Here is a 24,188-nt window from a genome sequence, read left to right on the forward strand (position 1 = left end):
CTAACTTGGCATCTGTATCACAGGACTAAAACTCTACTTTAAGATTTAAGAAATTCAACAGTAACCAGGCCTGCCACTAACCGTACTGGACTTGGTAGGCTGTATTACTATCAAATAAAATCTCAGCGACTAAAATTAAAAGGTATTGTAGCCCATCAATATGATGGACATTGTTGTAGTAAATATTACATTGTTTAAATGTACTGGTTTTTCTATTTGATTTCTATTTATTGTGATCTAATAGTTTTGTTTCTGTTTTTCTATTTGTTTTGATATTTTATTGTGATTTAATTTTACAGCACTTTGGTCAGCGTGAGTTGTTGTTAAATGTGCTTTATAAATAAATTTGACTTGACTTGACTAAATAGCACTACTCACGACAAAAGTAACCCCATACATGTGTGTGTACAAAATAAATAATAATAATAACTTGGGGGGGGGGGGGGGGGGGGGGGGCATTCGAGTTAGCAAGGTCATGTGTAAATAGTCTCACCATAAGTGACCTTGAAGGTCCATACGCTGCTTGAAGGGTAGGCCCACATATAAGTGATCTGATGGATGCTTTTTTTTATTTGTTTAGATACATCAATTTAGGCCAAATCACTGTAAAACGGTGCACATTAGGAGCTACTTCGTAGTAATAAATAATAGCCTACAAAAATGCAACGACTCCATGATGGTAAGCTGCCCGTTCTTTTAAACACCTTAGCTATAGGTCTGTGCCATGTGCTCCCCAAAAAATTCTCTAAAAAGCACAATGTCCACCATGAACAAGTGGTTACATGCTGTAGGTGGCAGCACACCATCGGTGTTACAGTCATTCCTGGGAATGCAATTCCCAACAACTAATGGTATGTCCTCTCGTTTTTACTTTAATCCACGTAAACTTGGAATAGAGTTGAAATTAGTTAATAACATACCTTCGCTGTTGGAAAATAATTGAGTGGCCTCAAAAATAGCGTTAGATATTATTTTACATTATATTTCTTATTTTACCATGTATGATTTTGTTTGAAAAGTCATTATATCTGGTGAATAGTGGTTCATTTTTTAACCACCACGTTGGCTGTGTTCTTATGGTTGTTATTAGAATGAATAAGTTCACATTAACATTTTTGTGACAGTTGTGCTCTGTTCATTTTTTTCCCTAAGGTTTAGGCACTTATAAGCACTGACGTTTGTTGTTATTCATATGAATTGACGAGTAAAATCCTATGTGAGCGATATCAATATCCCAATAACGAAGGTCGTTGGCACTAGATGGAGAATTGATACTTTGCATGGCTTAATAGTCTGCGAAGCCCAGCCTCTTTGGACCACTTTTGGGGAGGCTCTATCGTGATTGGCTGAAAGCAACAGAGACGTGCGGGCTTGGGTTTCCATTTGACTTTCATTGGTCAACTTTACGTCAATCTAAAAGGTGCAGGATGTTGCCAATACTAGTGGTAGGTTGTCAATGGAGGCGAATGGTACAGATCTCTGTTGCTTAATGGTCAGCACTGCAGGTGGAATGAAAACATCGTACCCGAGTGATGCGAGTGGCTCCAAAGTGTCAATTTAAAGACCTGAGGCTCAGTGAGTAAATCATTAACTTAAATCAATAGCTTTGGAATAGCGTCGTGTCGACTGTTGTTTTAGTATTCTATATATTTCTCGGGAGCATGAATCCTTTGCGGTCAGCCTCGCAAAATCTGCTATATTCAGAATTGCCTGAGCCACTGTATTGACTTTGCCATCAGCGATCATGATCACAAAATTCATGAATTCTTTGATGTATTGCATGTCATTTTTATTTTGCTATATGTAAATCTATATGGTATGGAACATGAATTCAGCAACCCTGCGCTTAATGTGGTGAGTGTGGGTGAGGATCATAAATGCCTTCATAATGCTGTGATGCTTTTAGACCTGTTCCTATGCAGAAAACTGCCACATATGCACAAAACTACCCGACAGAAGGTTTTTTTCGGGACAATTGCTAAGATTTCTATTAATATACGCGTTTTTTCACCATAGACAATAGGATTTGCGTTACCGCGTTCTAGATATCAGAAGAACTTTGATCCACCTACGGATCTATTCACCAAACGCAAGCGCGCACAGACGCACGAGCGCGCCTTCATCAGATATACAGAACCACGCATTTTAGTCTGTGCGTCTAATATACTAAAGTGTTGCTTAAGAGTAGAGGTTTTGTTAAAGCTGTTCCCTGAAGCGACATAGTCAGACATTTATTTGGGGAACATGATAATTGACTGTAGTAGACGAACGCGTCAGGATAAGGGTATGGCCATGCAGCATGGAAGGTGGAGGTGGCAGTTGCAACACGATTTGCTTTTTCTTCTTCGCTTTTTGTAGCTCCAAATTAATGCAATTCGTACTTACGTGTCGTGTGCTCACAGTTTCTACCGAGTCTGTCCTTTCACTCAATTCTTCTGTAGACAGTAGAATCGCAAAGTTTTGGGGAGCACTCAATTTAGTGCATAGATAACATTTTGATAATATTTTGTATCTTAATCAGGTTAAGTCAATTACGCAATGTAGTACAGCTAGAGGTAGAACTGTGGTTTAGGCGTCTAATCTGGAATAAAAAATAATGAAAATCCTTGCAGCATGAAAAAATGCTAAATTTGACATATGAGTGCCAATAATTCATCCTCCAGGTGCTCCATGTCAACAAAAATGACGTCATTTTGGACAGCATTGCACTCAACATTTTACCTGACAGTTGCTGTAGGCATTTATCACAGTCTGTGTGACAACTGTGTGATTCCTATTTTAAGACAACCTAGGACTATTTGCGTTGTTTTCGAGATGGTATTGACATGACAAGTTCATGCACAAAACTAGCAGGCTGACATCTCACCTTCTTTCACGTGTTTACTCAGACCACATCATTTTCTTTTTTTAATGCTTTGCTAATAGAGCAATGTGCAATTGGAGAGTTTTTAGGCCTTGATTGACTTCATGTCTGTTGTATAGATGTGATTGTAATTTATCCCATATGTCGGTATATGCTGTGTCATTTTCCCCCAGATCAGACTAACAGAATTGTCGATACATTTATGAGGATTATCATAAATGTTGATTGATGTGTTACATCCCATAATGACTCATCAGAAGGCTCTGTATTAACTTGGTCCGTGTCATGTGGAAGGGTATGAGGTGTTTAATAGGCTGCTGAGCCACATAGTAAGCATGTCAAATGTCACTTGTTCATGTATAATTAATCTGTGTGAAAAGCGTGGGTGTTCGCACACATTACTAAATGCACTCAGTGTGACACTCCCTGGACGACTGAGAGTTGAATGCTGGGAGTTTTTATTTAGACGCACTTTGACTAACCCTCTCTTAGTGACTTAACATCTTTTACTCCTGTTTTTTTTTTTTTCAGGTGAACATATGTGTGATTGAGTGTGTGTGTACATATGCACGGGTGAGTGTGAGAGTGTGTGTGTGTGTCTGTGTGTATAGTGTGAGTGTTTGTGTGTCTGTGTGTGTGTGTGTGTGTGTACAAGTCAATGTGAGAATTGGAGGGAGTGAAACAGGGACGCGAGCTATGGCCAAGTACGGATGCCCCAGACATCACGACAGGAGACCTCACTCTCTCTGCTAGCCAGCACTGCTGTCTCTAAGCCCTGGTACCAACCAACCTAATTCCAGCCACCTTTTGACTACATGAAGATTCCTGCCACCGGTTATGTGATGAATAAATTTGAGGTCCTTGGGATAGTTGGAGAAGGTGAGTTGCAGATTTGTGAGGCTTGAAAGCTTTTAGAGCAAATGCAGACCTTGGCAAAGATGGAGCTAAATGTTGAGTGTCTGTCAATATGGCTGACTTTCAAGGTTCCCTTGTTTTTCTTGGGGTCCGTCAAAGCTATTTTTACATTTTTTCACAAGGCAGATTTAAGAGTCTTGTGATTCCTGATGAGAGTGAAGCCATTCTTGCACGTACTTGCATAGAGATAAAGGAGCACCTAGTCATGGCTTCACTTAAGTTTTTGTCTTTTACCACATTACAGTGATGTCGATTAGCATCTGCCGGATGCTATACATGTTATTCATTGTGTGTTGGTAGTGTTGTTTTTCATGGAATGAAATGACACAACAGAAATTGATGCTTTTCTCTTTACGTTACAATCAGTGTCTACTGCTCATCCCATAGGCCTAGTTTGAACAGCCATTAATATCTCTGCTCTGGTTTTCAGAACACTGTATCTGTAGGAGTGTTTATGGTGAAAACTGGTGTATGATTCACCAAATCCTGGAGATTTTCTACTTCGCTGGTGGGGGGTGGGGGGTGGGGGGGTGTAATTGTCAAAAAGGTTCTTGGGGCCTTTTGCCAGCAAAATCTGGCATTGGCAACTACATTGCAGTACTCCCAAAATGTTTTGCAGCATTTTATTTTTGCTGTCATTAGGAGGATTAAGCAGCAGCATATACTTGGAAAGGACATGTTTCTGGTTTTATGTAGATATAGTATTTAGCAATCCAACATTTCAGTGTTCACCCGCTTAATATCTGCTGGTTCCCTCTTGTTGTTTGGTTGTATTACAAAAGTAATTATTGACTTTCTGTTGTTTTTCATTTGTAAGCATTTTAAATGAAGAAGCTGCCTTGTCTCAAGAGGACAGGAGTTTCAGTGCAGCCTGAAGTGGGAACAGAAGCTGTGATTCTCTAAGAGTTGATAGGACAGAGATAGAGAGATAGAGATAGAGATAGAGATAGAGATAGATAGAGTTGATAGAACCAGACTTCATGCATTTCTGTCTCCCAGTTAATGCACCTGAACAGCTGAAGAGCTTCCTCCCACAGCACCAAAGCAGAGAGCCTAAAGTATCACTCCTCACCGCTGTTACATTTACCAGGAGGAGACCATCTTAAAACATGGTTATTAGGTTTCAAAAACCAGATGAAGGCATACTGCTCTAGAGTATTCTAATATATACTCTATCCTCCCTATCTTGTCCTATCCTCAATGCTATCTTAGCAAAATCATCGATTAGACCTGGTTTTCAGAGTTCTGTACACATGCCTGACTTGGGTATTTGCCAGTTGCCTTCACCATTGTGCCATTCACCATTCTGTATGAGCATTTAAGTCATCGTTCATTTGACCTCGTTTCACTTTTTTGCATCAGAAAAGTAAAGGCCACATATAAAATTCTGCACTACAGCACTACAAATAGCTTAGCTCAAGGAAAGACGTGATTATGGGAATTGTGGGCAGTTGTAGGGCATAAGTAAGGTTAGTGGTGCAGAAATAAGGAGGGAGATGGGGAATACTTGAAACTCAAACTTGAGAGCCAGAGAGTCAACTTCTCAGCGCAGCGATGCACTCAATCCTTCTGAAATATGGATGAACTGAAAAGAGCAGCAGACAGCGGTGGACTCAAGCCGCTGTCTACACCCTGTAAAGGCTGTATTGGAAAGCAGAGCTAGAGTTTTATAACCTGCGTTGTTAAATGATCACAGCACTTCCACAGGGGTTTACACATTTTGTACATACCATATCAGTTTTCTTTGAATGATTCATTTATCAACTGATCATTTGCTAAATTAATGTAATATCACTTTTGACTTTCTTTGTATATATCTTACAACTACTATAAACATGTATGAAATCCAGTGCATTATTCCTTGTAATTGACCAAAGGCACAGACTCTCCAAACAGTGTTTCTTTTCTTTGCAAGTTATAGGCTACAGCTGTTACTGCTGCTTGTGAGTCCAAATGTTACAGTATGCACCAAAGTGTAATGTTGATGAGTTTTGGCCAGGTGAGAAGCATATAGCGTTACTGAAAATAAATAAACTCAAAGTAGTTTTCCCATCTTTATAAATCCAACTTAGTATAACTCGTGTGACCTTTTCCCATTTGTTCAGCACCTGTACTATGTGTAGATTAATTTTGGATGTGTGTTCAGGGCACCATCCCCTCCAGTTACCCTTGGCAATTCCCACTGGCTCTGGGCTCTCACTTCCTTGGGGCATTAGTTGCCCAGCACTGCCAGGCCTGCCTGATGGCATCATTATCCTTGGCACGGCTGGGTTCGGACAGCATGAGGCAACGTGAAAATTAACACAGTCTGTTTTCTCTTTTTTTTCTCCTCACAGGGGCCTATGGGGTGGTCCTCAAGTGCAGGCATAAGGTAAGATGTCTTTCACACATACATTAGGGCTTAGAAGAATACAAATGTAAGGTGAGGCTACAACTGTACCCTGTATCCTGCATGCCTATTAGGAAACCCTGTGCTGTGTCCATGTGTATGAAATCAGATGTTTATCAGAGATCCTGTGAGGATTCTCGTTCCTCATTCCTTGCACCCAGCATGGTGAATCTAGAAGGAGCTTTTAGGTTGGATTTGTGTTTATAGAATTGTGTTGTGAAACCACTGGTCTGTTAGTAGAGGTTCTATCTGAGGTAGTGTGTGTGGCATTATAAAGGTGATTGGTCTTGCTCTGTGATGTCCCTTGCTGGTGTTCAGCAGAGCATGAGGACAAAAATGACTTATTCCACTGTTTGTTTGAGAGAAATCATTGTGGATGAAGGATGGGAACTCTGTATGTGTGAAAGGAAGGATGTCCTGGCCACTGATTATTAAGCAGTTATTTCAGTGGCTGGGCATGGGGTTAAGCGGCCACTGGGTGAGAACTCATATTGAAGTCCCAGGAATATATTTATCCAACAGAGATTATTTTATGAGCCGCACTTAAGGAAATATAGGTTGCTGATATATGACATAGATGTGGTAGGAATTGTTCAGAGAGCCCATATTCTGGGTTTCTAAACACATCTCATAATGAATTGCACTGTTTTGCAGATGCTTGATAAAGTGCGTTGGTGTACACAGTGTTGTGTTGTCAAAGCCATAGGGTTTCCTAGATTCAGTGGATGTGATAAAGAGGGCAGCCATTTTTTTTCTGTGGGAGCATTATGTAATGGCCTCAGCAGTTCTGGTACATTTCTGAAATCCGTTGGACTGCCTTGTGCTGAGGAATGCCTAGCATTCTGCCCCGTTGTTCCCAAGAGCCCCATTTAAAGAGCAGCCGTACGAGAGAGTGAGGAAGGGAGAGAGTGAGGAAGGGAGAGAGGTGGAGGAGGAGGAGGAGGAGCAATGGGAAGCGTTGCCACTGCAGTCAAGCCTAGTTTACACTGTGAGATTTGAGAATCCATGTATTTTGATCAGACCCTGATCTTGTCTCAGCTCCGTAGAGCTGGCAAGACACTATCAAATATTCTATCACTCGACAGCATCACGCCACATTCTGTTTTCCACTGCTTCCCATTTGCCTCACAGAGAGTACCTTTCAGAAACCCGCGTGCGTAGCCTACTCATTTAACATCTCTGAAATGTGCAGCCCACACTGGGTAGAGGCAGCAAAAAAAAAGAAAACCGTGTGTGTCTATTGCCTGTTCCTCTTTGTATTCCTCGCATATACCACAAGGGTGAAATTCATTAACAGAGCTTGTGATGCGTGGGGCAAGGCAAACCGCATCGATCTTGTACTTAGGTAATGACACTGGCTGAAGAAGATAAGCCGTCGTGCCAAAGACATCCCTGTACAAAAGGGACCTGGAAGAAGGGGATTGTTTAGCACCTTTCCAGTCACTACGCCCCACAGCGAGAGGGGAGGTCTGGGCTGAGTCGGCTGCCTGGGTGGTGTACGGTATCACTACGGTGGAGTGGGGCCTGATTAAATTTTGATCAGCCTGTGGTCTGAGGCCCCTCTACCCCTCAGTTCACCCTCGGCCTTGGCTGGCAGCCACGGCGGAGCATGTAGCTAATGCTCACTACAAGCCCAGAGGTTATCTCCATTTATACTAGCTGTCATAGCTCCCTATAGGGGCCATTCGAAGGTTGAGCAGGAAAGAGAGAAAGGCTTTCTTTTTTCGATATCACTTAGTCATGATTGAGCTATTTGCTAAAATATGTTTATGCTTCATTTATATTCAAAGGCAATAATATAGTTCCTAAGCAACAGTTTGTATGCTTTGTTGAGAGGCACGAATTTGAAATGGAAGGCCTCACCAAATATGGAGTGCATGTTCTGCACGGGCTTGGGCCAGCCTTTTGTTGTTATGAGTGAGGGGCTTCTCAGCATACTTAATTGAGATCAGCTCACACCGAGTTAATCATAGCACTGTGTTTGCATAAACAAGCAACTACCGTTCCGCTTAGAACTGCCTTAATAGAATGGCGAGTCTGGCACCATTTTCAATCAGAAAATATTTGAGTCCCTAATAGCTGCTGTCTGACGGCTGGATATCGCCCTTCTAGAGGTTACGTTTGACCACTGCAAAGTAATCAACATTAAAGCACGTTTGTTGGGGGCGGAACATGACCACTGAGACTAAACCCTTTTTTCTCCGGGCTTGTCAGTGTGAACCTCCAGAGAGGGCTTCAGGTGTGGCCATGTGGCCCAGGGGCCTGTGGTCATGACTGGGCGAGGAGCAGAGCGCAGCGCAGGCTGGCTGAGAGGAGTAATGGATCATGGAGGCTCTGGAGGGATCTGCTGCGACAGGGCTCATTGCTCGGCTGACCTTTGGGACAATATGTCTGGCGTAGTACCAAACAGAGACGGTACAATCAGTCACAGGACATACAAGGTCTTGTGAAAAAAAGTAGGGAGGGAGAAAGAGAGTAAGCAAGAGATCAATGGATATTAAGCATTGACTTCCTTCGTCATTTTGAAATGAAGACATAATTTTTATTTTTCATTAAAATGAAATGAAGCAGGCACAAAATTAGCATTATTATTATATAATATACATAATATATTAACAATTTAATCAAATATTCACACCATTCATGTAGACCCCATGATCCCATTAAAGACCACTTTTGATAGGAAGATTGGAATTGAATGAAAGAATGTTTTTGATCCATGTAGAAAGACAGCATTCTGAATTTACAATTCTTCTTCTACATGGTCTCATTTATTTATTGTGTAGTTGTGATTTTCTCAACAAAGATACATTTTCAATAATCAATTATGCATGAAATGTTCTCAATGTTTGCTTTCAATCTGATAGATATTTGCCGTACATTTTTATCTGGAACATTTATTTATAGCCTTAGGGGTGTCTTTGATCCCCTGAAGATAAAAACACGAGTGACCCCAAATTAATTATCATACCAAACACCCACCTGATGTCGTGTTCATCTGTAGCCGGCGCCAATTCCTGAAGCCATTCAATTTCCTTATAATTTTTTTCTTCCTGTTCTCAGAATAATTTTGCATAAGTCAAAGCAAAGTATGCCAGACCCTCTGCCTTTGTCTAAAAAGCCACATATTGCGAATTTAAAATTCATGATAAGCACGGCCCGCTTTTAATTCAGCTCCTCATTTAAACAGCCATTTCAGTGTAGTACACCATAGTAGTATTATAATGCACACATTTGCATCAATATTTGCTTATTCACATCTTCAGGGATTCCCGAGTATAAATAAAGAAGGCACAGCACTCTGTCTGTCATACTCTGGGTTTTACATGGTAATGACAACAGTTTTCCACTAAGCTACCAGAGACTGGAGGTGACTCAAGTGCAGAGCATGATAACTAGAAGTTCAATTGGTTTTATAACAATGTAAAAAAACACAATAATTCAAAAGCTCAGAAAAACTAGGCAAAAACAAAACAAAATCCCTAAACAAGGAAAAATGCAGAAAGTAGGCAAAGCAAGTCCAGTCCATAATCCAAAAAAACGGAATCCAAAAACAGAGCCAGAAATCCGTCTGTGAAACAGGAAAACAAAACAGGAAGGGAAAATCCAAAAGAGGTTACCGTTAACAAGCAGACTAGTACCAGGCAAACAATCCAAACAATCCAGAGGTCAAAAGGAGGCCTACAGTTTGAGATACAGAGAGGAATCACAAAGACTTAGCAAGGACATAGACAGAGAAATAACAAGCAAACAAGACACATGACGGAGACAATGAGGTACAGGTCAGTGAGGTAACAAGAGGACTTGGTCAACATAACAAAGGAGGCTAACCATTAACAAGAACAACAAAGAGTCTTTGCTGGCCTATGGTGGTCAAAAGTAGTCCAGGTTTCCAGGAACCAGGATGCTCCAGGATGAGGGAGTCTGTCCATTAGACTGGGGATGGTACCCGGAAGAGCTGGCGGCGTTGGCCATCTTACTGAAAGCTTGCTTCACATGGGAGAACTTGGACCTCTGTCAGAGACTATGCCCTGGGGGAGACCTTAAACTTTGTAAAGACAAGATCAGTTTAGCTGTCTCAAATGCTGTTGGTAACTTTGGCAAAGTATAAAACAGCAGGCCTTGGAGAACCTGTCAACTACAACCAAAATAACCTTCAGAAACTGGTAGGCCGGTGATAGAATCCATTGAGAAGTGGGACCAGGGACTACTTGGAATGGGGAGAGGATGCAGCAGACCTTGTGGGAGCTGTTGCAGGTTCACACACTGGCCACAAAAGCCAAATGTCCTTTACCATATCAGGCCACCAGAAACGGTTGCAAAGAAACTCAAAAGTATGTGCTTTGGGATCCAGACTGGGCAGTGAGTTGATGAATGTCCCCACTGGAGGACTTGAGATCTCACAGCTCTGGGCAAAAACAGAAGTCCACTTGGGCATGTTCCAGGATCTGGGTTGCTCTTACTGCTGTCTCAATACCAGATAGCAGATAGCAGATAGACGCCACTATTCGTATGAAATGAGTTGCTTTGATCCAATATATATAGCTGACTGCTAAATACAGCTAACGTTAACGATACTGTTTTTACTATATCATACTAATATACTCATAGCCTACTGATATTTATTGCGCCAACAGAAATGTTGAAAGGCTAAAATAATTTGGGAGTCAACTGTAAGATAACAGGCAAAGCTCACGTCAGATACAGCTGGCTGCAATATGATATGATAACAACAGACTTTTTTGTGAATGGTGTTCTTATTAAGACCCCGGTAGTCAATGATCATCCTTTTTACCCACAATGAAGAAACCAGCCCCTGGTAGAAGTGTGGAAGGACCTATAAAACTAGAGGCCAGGGCATCCTTAATGTAAGTATCCATAGCCTTACATTCAGGTAAGGAAAGTAAGAAGATCCGTCCACGTGGGAGGCTGGTGCCTGGCAAAAGTTGAGTGGTAGGACCGTTGTAGGGCCTGTGGGGCAGGGTGTAGATGCCCTTCTCTTGCTTAACACCTCCTTCAAATGCAGATACTCGACAGGGTTATGGGTTAACCTGGAGGGATCTGGAGACTCTGACTGGAAGGGAGGACTTGAAAAGAGGCCTGTAGCATGGCAAATAGGACCAGTAGCAGTGATCCAGTCAATGTGGGGGTTATGGCAGTTCAACCAGAGGAAACCCAGGCCCACAGGGAACTCAGGGGAATCAATTAAATGCCAGAATATCTTGGTGATTCTCTACCTTGAGACAAAAAGGAGAAGTAGCTGAAGTCACTGTGCCAGGATGAGGATGGCCATCTAAACTGGTGAAGTAGTACAATCTGCATTGATTCAGGTGCCTCCCTCAGTGGGAGATGTACTTAGATGCCAGGAAGGGCTTGACAGTTCATGTCCTCTCAGGTAACTGGTGTGATCTCTGTGATGTTCACAGAGCTGGTTGTCTAAGCATGGCATGGGTAATAAGGAATTCAAGATCACCAGGAGAATCAACTGAAGCCAGAGCACTCTTGAACCTGCTTTTGCCAGATTGCAGTTGCCCAAACCAGGGCCTTGCCGGTTAACAGGGCAATATCATTCTGGACCTATTGGAAGGGAAGACAGAAGACTGCAGTTCAAAAGACAACTGGCACTGGGTCAGGAAACCCCATTATACCTTTTTAACTGTGCTGGAATGTTGGGATGTTGAGAGGATTATGGAAACCTAGATGAGAGTACTGAGGCGGGCACAGAGGACTATTGCACTGGAGCAGGAGGAACCAGAAGAGCAGGGGAAGGAGCTGAGGGAACTGGTGGAACTAAACACTGAATGGTTTCAGCTATCTGCCACAGGAGTTGGTCATGGTGCGCTAGTATCACCTGCTGATTTGTCAGGGCTTGACCATGTGTGTCCACCACAGTTGAGCCAAAACTGTTTAAAACAGCCATTATCCGTTCAAACTCTGTGACTGAGAGCTTTACAGACTTGGGATTTGAACCAGAGTCTGCGGAGTGGTAATGAAACACATTTCCACTACGGTACCGGAGACTGGAGGTGACTGAAGTGCAGAGCATGACAACTAGAAGTTCCATTGGTTTTGTTTTAAAGTAAAAAAAAACTGAAATGTCCAACAGAGCCAGAGGTCAAAAAGAGGCTTAGAGCTTGAGATACACAGACGAATCACAAAGACTTAGCAAGGACATAACAAATAAGAGAAATAACAAGCAAACAAGGCACACGACAGAGATGATGAGGTACAGGCGAGCTAGGACTGGGTCAACCTATCAGGGGAGGCTAACCATTGGCAAGAACAACAAAGAGTCTTTGGCGGCTTCTGGTGGTCAAAAGTAGTCCAACCCTTGACACTGTCTTGTTTTTTTGCGTTTTGCCTCATCATGTCCACTGAATTGCTTAGTGTAGGTAGCTTGACTAGTTTGTGAAGGTCTGTGTGTATGTGTGTGTGTGTGTGTGTGTGTGTGTGTGTGTGTGTGTGTGTGTGTGTGTGTGTGTGTATGTCTGTGCGTGTGGGTGTGTGTGTGTGTGTGTGTGTGTCTGTGTGTCTGTGCGTGTGTGTGTGTGTGTGTGTGTGTGTGTGTGTCTGTGCGTGTCTGCATCTAGCATGACTTATCTCACTTTATTGTAGTTGGTTAGCCAGCTGTTTATTTTGTTATTGTTGATGTTGTTTTTGCCTTGCTGTGTGTTGCGTATGGAAGGTTTTTGTGGGACAATTCTCAATAAAACATGGCGGATGTTTGAGGATGGGGAGGAAGCATGCTGCAGTTTCCACAGGGCCAGTCATTAGTTACCCTCGCCGAATGTGGCTCCAAGCTTATCTACGGGCGCTCTGATGAAATGTTATACAATGTGTGGGGGTGAAGGTGTGCGGAGGTGGCTCAGGAACAGAAGAAGTAGTCCACGTTGGGATTACCCTCTGATTAGTGATTTGTTTATGACTGATAGAATACAAATGTGACAGTGTTATTTTTATAATGAAGTGGGGCTGGCTGTAATTGCTGCTGACCCCACTTCTGGAATAACAATCTAGTCCCTCCGGTTTCATGTTTTAAAAGAGAACATGAAGCGGAAACCCACTTGGTCTAAATAAAACATGCCATTGAAATGCCATGGTGTTAAAAATATATCTGAATACGGCAAATGTCGTTATTTATAGGTAACCGAACTCTGACATTTCAAGGACTAGATGGCTTTTGGAAACCAACTAATGTGCCTGCATCCAGGTCCTGTGTTGTACCTCTCTGCTACATGTTTGGTGCCACCTGATGTCTTTTAAATGCTTGTGAAAAACAGGCTAAAGGTTTGCCAAGCACTGCACAGAAGATGGTACAGCTGAAGAATGCCCTTGTCCAGGGTAGAGGCACTGAGATTGCCATTGTTTTCTTTAAGTCCTTCCGAGCAACGTATTCCCAATGTGTCACAGGGTTATAAAAGGGCCTTTGTAAACCCAGTGGAGTCAGACTTGTTTTGTCTTGTGCTGTGTTCTCTAGACGGTGCATCTGTTCCATTCTCAGTACAGCTCACACAGACAGGCAGCCGTTTGTCATTAAAGGATTAGAAAGGGAATATTTCGGCTCTGCCACACATCACATAGCACAAGTCACGTAGCCATAGAGACACTTAACTGTCCCACTTCTCACCTCTTAGTGCCTATATATACAGTATACAGTATATTTTGTTGTTTTGTTATGTTATATAAAATACTAAATTCATTTTAGAGTGACAGTAGGCACTGACCAAAGAGAAAGGAAATTCACAAAATGTACTCAAATGATCTAATCTCCATGACAATACATGACCTAATTTGTTTTCAGTCAAGCACTGCTTATTATCTTTGTTCTGCCGTATTGCAACATTATGCTGACTTGCTCCCCATTTCATGTACAAATGTAAAACCTCTTTAAAGGTTTGTGTGACCTCATAATTGAACTCATAAACAAATTACAAGGCCTTTTCTTAACCAGGTTCAAGCTTCACAAGATGAAAGTCGTTTTTTTATTTTCAAAAACAGCTGCTAGGGGCAACAGGAAAGTCTCAGTTATGGCATTGTAAAATGAGTATTCAGACAGCAGAGGTTCACTTACAGTATGTCAGGGCTGAGGGGAGGACAACAGGACAAAAGAGGAGGGAATACTTTGAAGATGCTGACCGTGTTCTCTCCATACCATATATATGGATTTAGCAAATTTTTCCAAATTATTTGCAGGTTGTTGTTTACAATAACTGCAGTCATTGTTTGCTAATGGTATGTGATCAAGTAAATTGAGTTTTTAGTCATTTTGCAGTGCTACACCGCCCAGGGGATTCTCTGAAACATTTATGATGAGTGTAATTAATTTCAGTGACCCATAGTATTGTTGTGGATGAAGTCATACTCCCATAATGCTGTGCAGCGCTGTGAAATTAAATGTCATATCTTTAAATGAGAATGTATAAATGCATGTACAATCTATCCCTTGAAATGTTGACCTACACAATTGAACTCTCCACTCAGTAGCCTCGGTATGTTATTAAAAGGTGTTCGGCACACTGTTCTGCACAGACCATTTAGCTTGTAGGTTTTGAAATCAATTCTATAGATGACGCACAATACACAGATGCTACTCAGCTTATTGTTTGCCACTAATTGTAATCACATAGTGGGAAAATGGTTTTGGTTCAGATAAACCCTACTTTTTATGCTGTGTCACTCTCACACCACCTGCCTTGTTTAGCTTCTGTTTGAGAGCAGAGCAAAGTGTTCCCTGTACGCTGTTGATGTTTCTGTTCAGAACGTCTGACAGATATTCAGGGGCTCCAGACTGTACCTTGGTGATTAGTTGTTGGTTATGCATGTCTGTTAAATTGCTTCATACTGGAGAAATGATCCGTCTAATGAATCCCTTTAGTGTAAGGGCATGCCTCACAGCAACCAGGCTGAAAGACGGTCATCTCCCAAAGCCAACCACTGACAACAAACCCTAAGCTCCAGGTATTCATAATGTGAAGAAAGCTGTGAAACCAGAGAAATTGGAAACAAGCTTGTAACTTGTAATCCCCCTCCCTTTACACATAATAGAGTGAGAGAGAGAGAGAGAGAGAGAGAAGAGGCCCATGGCTGCACAGGGGCCCCAGAGGAGGGACCTGTCTGTTAGTGAGATTTAGTGATGACCACACGGCCCCCAGTGACAGGTCCGTCCCTCCTGTCTCTTATCACTCCACAGCCATTCTGTACCCTGGTACCCCTAAAGGAGACTGTAACCCTACACCGAAACCATAAACTCTGGGGTCAGTTACTATTCAGAGGGGCTGCTGGCACGTGTTGCACTGTGGTCTGGGCAAGCATGGCACCTTAAAAAATATTCAATTTATGCTTTTTTAAGGTGCCTGCTTCCTTTGAGTGAGTTAGTGAATTGTCAGGATCTGTGTGTAACTTCATTGATAATGTAGGTATCAGACACATTAAACAAGTATATGACCCTGTCAGATTTGCTGGTAGTCAGAAATGTGAGCATGGCTCTGTGTTCGTTATAGCTGGTTATATAGGTATAGCTGTACAGGAAACTGTAGAGTTCTCCAGTACAGTTTTACAGTTTGGTACATAACCTTCTCCTCCCCACACAGTTAGTCATTGCTGAGCTGGTACCTGTGTGAGGCTGTGGAGGCTCCTTGGAGAGCAGGAGAAGGCACCTCCTCCCCTCCATCAGCACTCCCATCCCCTCCCACTGCCTCTCTGCTTTCAGTAGCACTCATGACGACGAGCGAGGCTCACTGTGTTCAGAGAGAGAGAGAGAGAGAGAGTGGATTCAGCCCAACCATCAGTCTCCATTGTCTCCCCAAGAACAAAAGAGCCCTTGAGTCAAGACATGAGAGTAGCTGTCAGGGCGGTTAAGTCGCGTGGGGAAGGGAGGAAAGCATAACCTCGGGACATTTTCGAGGGTGTTCTTCTGCAAAAATGACATACACTGTACATCTCACCCAACACCTGAGTTTCAAAGACTCTTCAGTTGCATAGAGACAGTACAGTCCTGACTCAGAGTTCAGATGTGTTGGTGGAGCAGTGTGGTTGTCCACTGCCTGCACTGGGTCGTCACCCCAAAATAAAAGGGCAAACGAAATGCAAAGGCATTCAGAGAGACACAAAGCCAATCTTGCTGATATGGATCCACACGCCAGCGCGGCCCCAGCTTTGCTTGTGTCCGTGAGTCTAAATGATGGACAGCTTTGAAGTTAGGAGGCAGCTGAGCTCCTCTGCGGGGGGAGGAGAGTGATAAGTATGTCAGGGATGCTGGAGCCACCGGGCACCTCCGATAAGCATGTCCCAAAACCCTGCCCCTTGAGAGCATCCTGCAACCGTTTTGAATTTTAAAAACCATCTTGTTTAGAGGCACTGCTGTCCTCATCCAACTTTATAAAATATCCCTTAAAACCCCGAACTTCAAAAAGTGTAACAGATAATATTATTAGAGGTGAAAATCATTGTAGGATGCTGGGGAGTGAAATGCTGCTTCGGCTGCCAGCGACTGGAACTCGAGTAACCTGTTTGGAGTGAAACTGGACCCTTTCGAATGTGACCTGTCTCCCATTAGAGTGACAACAAAAGTACTCATGCATCTAATCACGGGTGGGTTCAGTTTCAACACTGCACAGGCAGGAAACAATAGGGAGCCCATCTGTATGCATGGCTCTGGAGAGAGACCCATGACAGTGGACTGAGCGGGGTCCGGTTCTGCATGGCACTTACAGTATTAATGAAAAGCATGAGTCTTTTGCCCTGAAACTGCTTTTCTCGGAAACTCGAACATCATCAGCAGGAGGGAGGGCATCAAGAATTAGCCTCACAACGGTGACAGCTTCATCAAGGTCGAATTGTTTGTTTTGGCAGGCTTGTCACCTGGAGTATAAATCATTTAATCAGATGGGATTGGGCTCGCAGCAGATAATTGTGAGCGAACACACAGGGAAATGCCCCGGCAGTCTTCTGTGGAGTCGGAGATAAGCAGCATGAGAACTGAAATGACCGTGGTGGGAAGCAAAGAAATAAAATGGCCGCCACATGCTGTCAGAGTCCTGTCAGTCAGGTGCTGCGTATTCTATGGAAACCCAGTGGGTTCTCCAGCCTTGCACCCACTATTAGCATATTAATAAATTAGATTTCTGCGGCACATCTCATTCTTCTCTGTGATTCACATGGCTAAGACAGGCCTTCCCGCTATGCTGAGGGAATTAAATACACAGATGCCAGCAGGGAAAGCAGGGAGACAAAGAAACACCCACAGCCTCAGCGTTTGGGATAGCACTTGAAGGACATGGTGAATTCTTCATGGTGAACTCCTACACACTCTTAAGAAATCTAGCCACTTGTAACAATGGTCCAAGTCGCAAGTTGACTGGTGATTTTGATTTTCTTTTCAGGTGATTCTTTTTTAGAAATCCTCCATATGAGCTCATGAAAGTTTTTTGATCTGAATGGTTTGACACCTTCATAGCTCTTCATGAGAAGCTTGTTTAGCAATGGCTGTCTCATTCTGCAATGTGTCTGTTTTTACAGGAGACGAAAGAGCTGGTGGCCATAAAGAAGTTCAAGGACAGTGAAGGTAAGCGGCTCTGGACTTTAATGATTTGGATTGGAGTTCTGGGGCACTGAGCTCATCTACTGGCTTCTGAAAGCTTGTGAAATGTCTCTTAGCCCAATACGTTTCTGGATTCATATTCTCAGTGTACATTTATTACCGTTCTCCTTTGTTCATGGTGTTGGAGTGTTTTAATCGGGATTATTTCTAATTTTATAGGAACTATTGGAAATAGTTCTGCACAAATCTTACAGGAGAGCATCTGATTTTTCCATATATACACATTCAAATGCAGGTTCAGTGCTTTCACCTGCATTTCATTACACAGTAGCACACATTGTACGGGGCTGTGTTCTTACAAGACTTCTTAGAGTTTACATCTATTTCAACTGTCCACAGAAATGTGAAGATAGTGATTTCACTGTTCAGTGATGTTGTTTACTGTACTGTTTACTATACAGTTGTTTACTGTATTAGGAGTCATAGCTCTGAGTTGGCATGCTTATCATAATCTGCAATACTATTCTATTAGCAGTTTTATCATGTTGTTATATTAATGTCAAACCTAATGGAATGGAATGACTTGGGACTTTACACAGATAGTCAGGGGTACATGTTATGCACTACTAAATTAATAGGCTACTAGCTATATTCATAGTTCGGTAGTAGCTATATAGCTAGTTTCATTTTGAACTTGAATCATACATTTTGAATCATACTTTGGCAAGAATACCTATGCTATAGTGATTAGGCACGTAGGCCTCTTGGTCTTGCATGGCCAGATGTGGCGTTGGCATAATCTTGACAATTTGTCTATATTTTGGTATTGAATTGCTGTGAAAACCTGTGCAACCAAAGCTGTCTTCCCTCCTTAAACCCACCCATGACTTGACAAACATGTTTTTTCCATTTAGTGTTTCTATCTTTACTTCTACCTTGGCTACCACCTGCACAGGATGCTATATTTAGAATGTGTCAAATACATGAAGCAGTCATGGTTTCCACTAACACTCAAACTTCATTCTCCTGTGGTTATTGCCACACATATACATTCTCCTGTGGTTATTGCCACACATATACTGTAGTATTCATCTGGCTCTACATGGCAGTGGTGAACTTGCCATAGAATATCATCACAGAAAGAACCATATCTGTAGCCATTCAGAAAGTAACTCAACCATGCAAAGAGTGGACTCATGCTTTACCATGGTAAAACAAGTACCACCTTATCACCATCCGGTCCTTGAGATACTGCTCCAGATAAATGCAAGTCTGCCCACAAATGTGCCCATGTATGCAAACATTCTGTTCTCTGTAAATGTCTCTCAATGTTTTTCAATGCTTATTATGCTATTCTTATAGGTTTTATTTAGTTGTAAAATGTAATTGTTGTCGATTTATATGACAAAATGGTATAAATCGTGGATCACTCACAATTTTCATTGCCACATATCTAGTTTGTTTAAAGCGGTCTTCACTTTGTTTCCATAAATCCAACCTCATGTAGTTTGTGATTCCTAAGTCCTGACAAATCCATTCTAATTCCAAGGTCAATACTTCAGGCCTCACAAATCTAGGGCTGCAGTTTGGCATCCGAGTAGAATACAGTCTTACTGTGTTAGTATCATAATTTCCTGTTATTACTCCTGAAGGTTTTGAAACCTCATAGTCTTGAGTGTGTGTTCAATTTTCCACTAGAGCGCATTTAGTCAATGTGTTTGCCAATCACTATGCACCCGTAACAGTAGTATCCTAATAGATATTATAGCCCTTTTCCTCTTTTAAAAGACATGTATGATAAGTGAAGAGAAATACTAGGCAATTAGCAATGGTTAGCCACATATCTGTTGATGGGTTGTCCTTGCACTAATAACTGAATCTGTGTGAAAAACTGGACACCTATTATTCATCAAAGAGCTATATCAACCTTACCAGACAGCTGGTTTACAGCTGAATCCCCATAAGACACAAAAGCAAATAGGCAGCGAATCAGTTTACTTTTCAGCTTTAGTAAGTCAGTTTAAAGTCTTGGATATTTGTGATCTGTGATAACAATGTGAATTAATAGCATTTTGTATAGATGCTCAGTAATGAGGTTCTCATTAAGTGCGTGGTGCCTCTTTTTGCAGAAAATGAGGAGGTTAAGGAGACGACTCTGCGTGAGCTTAAGATGCTCCGCACTCTTAAGCAGGAGAACATCGTGGAGCTGAAGGAGGCCTTCCGCCGGAGGGGGAAACTCTACCTAGTGTTTGAATATGTAGAGAAGGTCAGTGCATTACAATTGTTGTTTTTTTTCTCATCCCAAATCTTTGTGCAAAGGAATGTTATTACTCTGTGCCAAGCTTTGTTGTAGGTAAGAAAACCACCCACATATCCTTCAAATATCCCAACATTGTGTATCAGAATTCATTAAGAGATAATTGAATCGGTAATATGTGACATTGCCAATGTCAAGTTCAAATGAGCATGCCCTGTTCCCATGGTGACGTGCTGCAGAACATGCTAGAACTTTTGGAGGAACAGCCCAATGGTGTGCCTCCAGACAAAGTGCGGAACTACATCTATCAGCTCATAAAGGCAATCCACTGGTGCCATAAGAATGACATTGTCCACAGAGGTGAGGAACTCATTTAGGGGGACCACTATTTCACTTCAGCTGGACAGAACCATCATGGCTGCTGCTTTTTCCATGAGAAATGTTTGCTCTCAGAGTTATGTAGAGATCCATTTTATTGCCATTTAGTGTTATTATTATTATATTATTATTATTTTTGGATGAAATTCATTGTTACTATGAAACTTATTTTCCCTTCATGTGCAAATGGACTTAATTCATGTTAGAAAGCCATACTGTACTTTGTGTTGTAGTGTAATACTGTGGGTTTTTTTTTCAGTGTAATACAGTGGGTTTTTTCAGTTTTGTGATATCTATCTTAATTTCTTCAGATATCAAACCAGAGAATCTCCTCATCAGTTCCAATGATGTTCTGAAGCTATGTGATTTTGGTAAGTTCCACACCACACTGTAACATGGTAAAGCTATGATGTAAATGTGTGTGTGTGCAAGCGAGAACATTCGCAAATGTATGTGTGTGTGTGTGTGTGTGTGTGTGTGTGTGTGTGTGTGTGTGTGTGTGTGTGTGTGTGTGTGTGTGTGTCTGTGCGTGATGTACTGTATGTGGACTGGGCACAGCTCTACCGTGACTCAGTGGCCTTCTGTGTGTTTTCAGTCTCACACTCCAGACTGGCAGTGTATCATTATCCCTCATGATGACCACTCTTTACACACACACACACACACACACACACGCACACACGCACACACACGCACACACGCACACACGCACACACGCACACACGCACACACGCACACACACACACACACACACACACACACACACAGAGTTTTGGCCACTATCGTGTCATTCTCTTCGCCTCCCACTGGTGTTTCTTCAGAGTGCCTGACCACAGAGTGCACAACCTACACTACCACGGCACCACCAGTGCCACGTTGCCATGGCTGCTGCCATTGTCCTGATCTTGGGAAATGTATTTGTCCTTAATACTATTTACTCCAGTTTCACTTTATACTGTTTGGATAACCAATATGCTAGAGTCTAGACTAAGCTAATGGGTTTGCTATGCATGTTGATATTATTTTGCCCTCCTCTAATGTTCAATCAATGGATATATTATTTCCACATAATTGCCATAGAAATTATCTTGATAATATGGACTCATTCTGCTCTACTCAATCTGCCAGAGAATAAATATTCCTGTCCGAAAAGCAGTTTGTGCTGGTAAAATTCTAATCTGTATTTATAGCAACCTTTCACACATTGTTGACAAGATGGGGGGCGGGGGCAGAATGACTCACAGTACTTCCTGCAACTCACCAAACACAGAAGACAAACTCAGGCGTCCACGCGCTTTTGTTTCACCGCAAAGTGACTGATCCCCCATTGGTGATCCTCCATCCATTATCATTCTTTCACTTCTTGCAGGCTTCGCCCGCAACCTCTCTGAGGGAAATGATGCCAACTACACAGAGTACGTGGCTACCAGGTGGTACCGCTCCCCGGAGCTCCTGCTGGGGTAAGGGCACGGTGGCATTTCATCTTCGCCTTCTTCCTCCCTGATTTGACTGTCTATGCCCACCTCTAGGGTCTCGCAGCACGGCATGTCTGTTCAATCAGCTTGGATCATTCCATGGTTTTAAAGCCCAGGCCTGTTTAAGCAGTCACGACTCACGAGCACGAAGATATCTAAAACTGTTATGTGGTCCTACAGAAGTAGGATTGGCACAGAGAGGTTGAGATACAGATCTGGTAAAGGGTCAGCTGCCCCCTGGGTATTCAGTATTGTTCTTCAGTTTACTCCCTGGAAGGAATAAGGCTGAAGCTTTTCAACACGTGCTCTGATACCGGTGACATGTGGAAAGTGGTTCATGTGAGGACTCAACTCAGCTTGTGATTTGGATGCTAAAATCAGGGAAAGGTTGCGACCATCTATTAAGCTTGTCGGTATTCTAACACCATTGCTTGCATCACCTCCCTGCTGTATATACACCAAAGAACTGAGACCTTTCTATCTCTTTATTATTTCTGTCTTTCTATTTCTCTCTCTCTGTGTTCTTTTCTCTCTCACTGTCTCAGTGTCTTTGAAAAATTCTTGGTATTTGAATTCCGCCCACACAAATATTCTCTGCCTCTGTCTCATTGCCTCTCAGCTCAAATATGTGTCTTCCGACCGCCTGTCGTTCTCTCTCTCCCCCCCCCCTTCCCTCTCTCTCTTTCTTTCACTCACCCTTTATCTGTTTCCCCTTCTGTCCAGTGCATCTCACCCTCTCTCCTCATTTCCTTTCCTTCATTCTTGCGCTGGTTCATCCCTCTCCTTAATCTGATTTGGTGTACACACTGATCCATCCTTTAACTGCAACCACACATCCCAACTGCCAGAGAGGAGTGCTTTGATCTGAGTCCTCAGTCAGATTGGAAATAAGGGATTCATAGTGTGGCCCTCTGTCTGTGAAGGTTGTGCCAAAATTGAAAAGAAAATTCTGAAGAAAAAAAAATCACCACAGCTCTTATGTCATGAAAGTACAACAGCAGAATTTTAAAAGGAGACATATATAGTGTTTATCTTAAAATATAATTCAGTTAGGAAGGAATCATGAAAGATCTGCATGTTTTCTTGACAACAAAAATTACACAGAACCTTCAGTGAATAGTTCTTAAAGTAAGTTCTTTAAGTAAGTAAATGTGTGAAGAGATAATGACAAAGGTTTTTTTGCTTGATTGTAAATGATAAAATGACAAAATGATGTAAATCTGAACTGAAAATATCATTTTTGGATGTATTGTTTTGCAGTTAATGCAAATGCAGTTAAAGAATCAAACATGGAAGTTTGAGAACCAGCTTTTTGGATGAACATTGAAAACTGCACCTTCAAGGTTGGACATTTCTCTGATCTTACTGTACCCCTCTCTTTCCTCCAGTGCCCCCTATGGGAAGGCCGTGGACATGTGGTCAGTGGGGTGCATTCTTGGGGAGCTCAGTGACGGCCAGCCCCTGTTCCCAGGCGAGAGTGAGATCGACCAGCTCTTCACCATCCAGAAGGTTCTGGGCCCACTGCCTCCGGAGCAGATGAAGCTCTTCTACAACAACTCCCGCTTCCACGGCATGCGGGTGAGCCCGTGTGCAGCCTTCCTCTCCGCCATGCGTCCTCTCTTCCTCCCTCTACCTCCTTCATCTTGTCGTTCCCTCAGCGGCTGTCCCTCTCCTCTCCGTGTCCTCATGGCTCGGCTCCCAGCATGGTGACTCATTGGATGTGTGCTGAGCTCTTTGCAGCAGCCCATTTTTGGCACCTCATAGATCAGCCATATTCAACCCTCTCTCTCTCTCTCTCTCTCTCTCTCTCTCTCTCTTTCTCTCTCTCTCACTCACTCCTTCTCTCTCTCTCTCTCTCTCTCTGTCTCTCTCACTACCTCTCTTCTTTGCTTTTTCTTTGATTTTTCTGTTCCTGTATCCGCCTCCTTCACACACACACAGTCCACTCCTTAGTCATATCAGTGTAAATCATACTGTGTACATTGAAAGGGTGCTCCTACTACGGAGTATACTGCATGTGTATGTCTGTATACTGCATGTGTATGTCTGTATACTGCATGTGTATGTCTGCTGCACAAACCCTTTTCTGAAGAAACCTTTGCAAGTTACAGTTTGTGCATTGCTCATTTGCCTGATCTGTTGGCTGTGGGTTTCTTTTAAAGTCAGTCTCAAAGCTGATGACAGATCTCACTAATTGCATCTGACAGGTGGAATAATTCACACCCTGTGGTTGAGCCCAAAAATGTAAATAACCCAGACTGGATCATTCTGTAGCGGTGTTTAGTCATAATCTATGCAGCAGTGTGCGAATAATGGTTTATCTTTTCAGGTTTGTAACCATGTGATTGCCTATGTGTGTTTGTGTGTGCCCG

The 24,188-nt window shown here is 42.5% G+C and overlaps 1 protein-coding gene across 3 annotated transcripts in view; it reads left to right on the plus strand.

Annotated features, from left to right (window-relative positions):
• Positions 1-1,415: 1,415 nt before the first annotated feature.
• The window catches only part of cdkl5 (cyclin-dependent kinase-like 5), a 34,217-nt gene continuing 11,444 nt past the window's right edge, over positions 1,416-24,188 (plus strand). For all 3 annotated transcript variants that reach the window (XM_012819651.3, XM_031559086.2, XM_031559084.2), the window contains exons 1-9: positions 1,416-1,575; positions 3,395-3,742; positions 6,115-6,149; positions 17,685-17,730; positions 19,836-19,972; positions 20,203-20,323; positions 20,653-20,712; positions 21,711-21,801; positions 23,205-23,394. In XM_012819651.3, coding sequence (XP_012675105.2) covers positions 3,679-3,742; positions 6,115-6,149; positions 17,685-17,730; positions 19,836-19,972; positions 20,203-20,323; positions 20,653-20,712; positions 21,711-21,801; positions 23,205-23,394 — 744 coding nt within the window. In that variant the 5' untranslated portion in view covers positions 1,416-1,575; positions 3,395-3,678. The remainder of the gene's footprint in view (positions 1,576-3,394; positions 3,743-6,114; positions 6,150-17,684; positions 17,731-19,835; positions 19,973-20,202; positions 20,324-20,652; positions 20,713-21,710; positions 21,802-23,204; positions 23,395-24,188) is intronic.

Source organism: Clupea harengus, chromosome 21 (genome assembly GCF_900700415.2).
Source record: "Clupea harengus chromosome 21, Ch_v2.0.2, whole genome shotgun sequence".
Lineage (NCBI taxonomy): Eukaryota > Metazoa > Chordata > Actinopteri > Clupeiformes > Clupeidae > Clupea > Clupea harengus.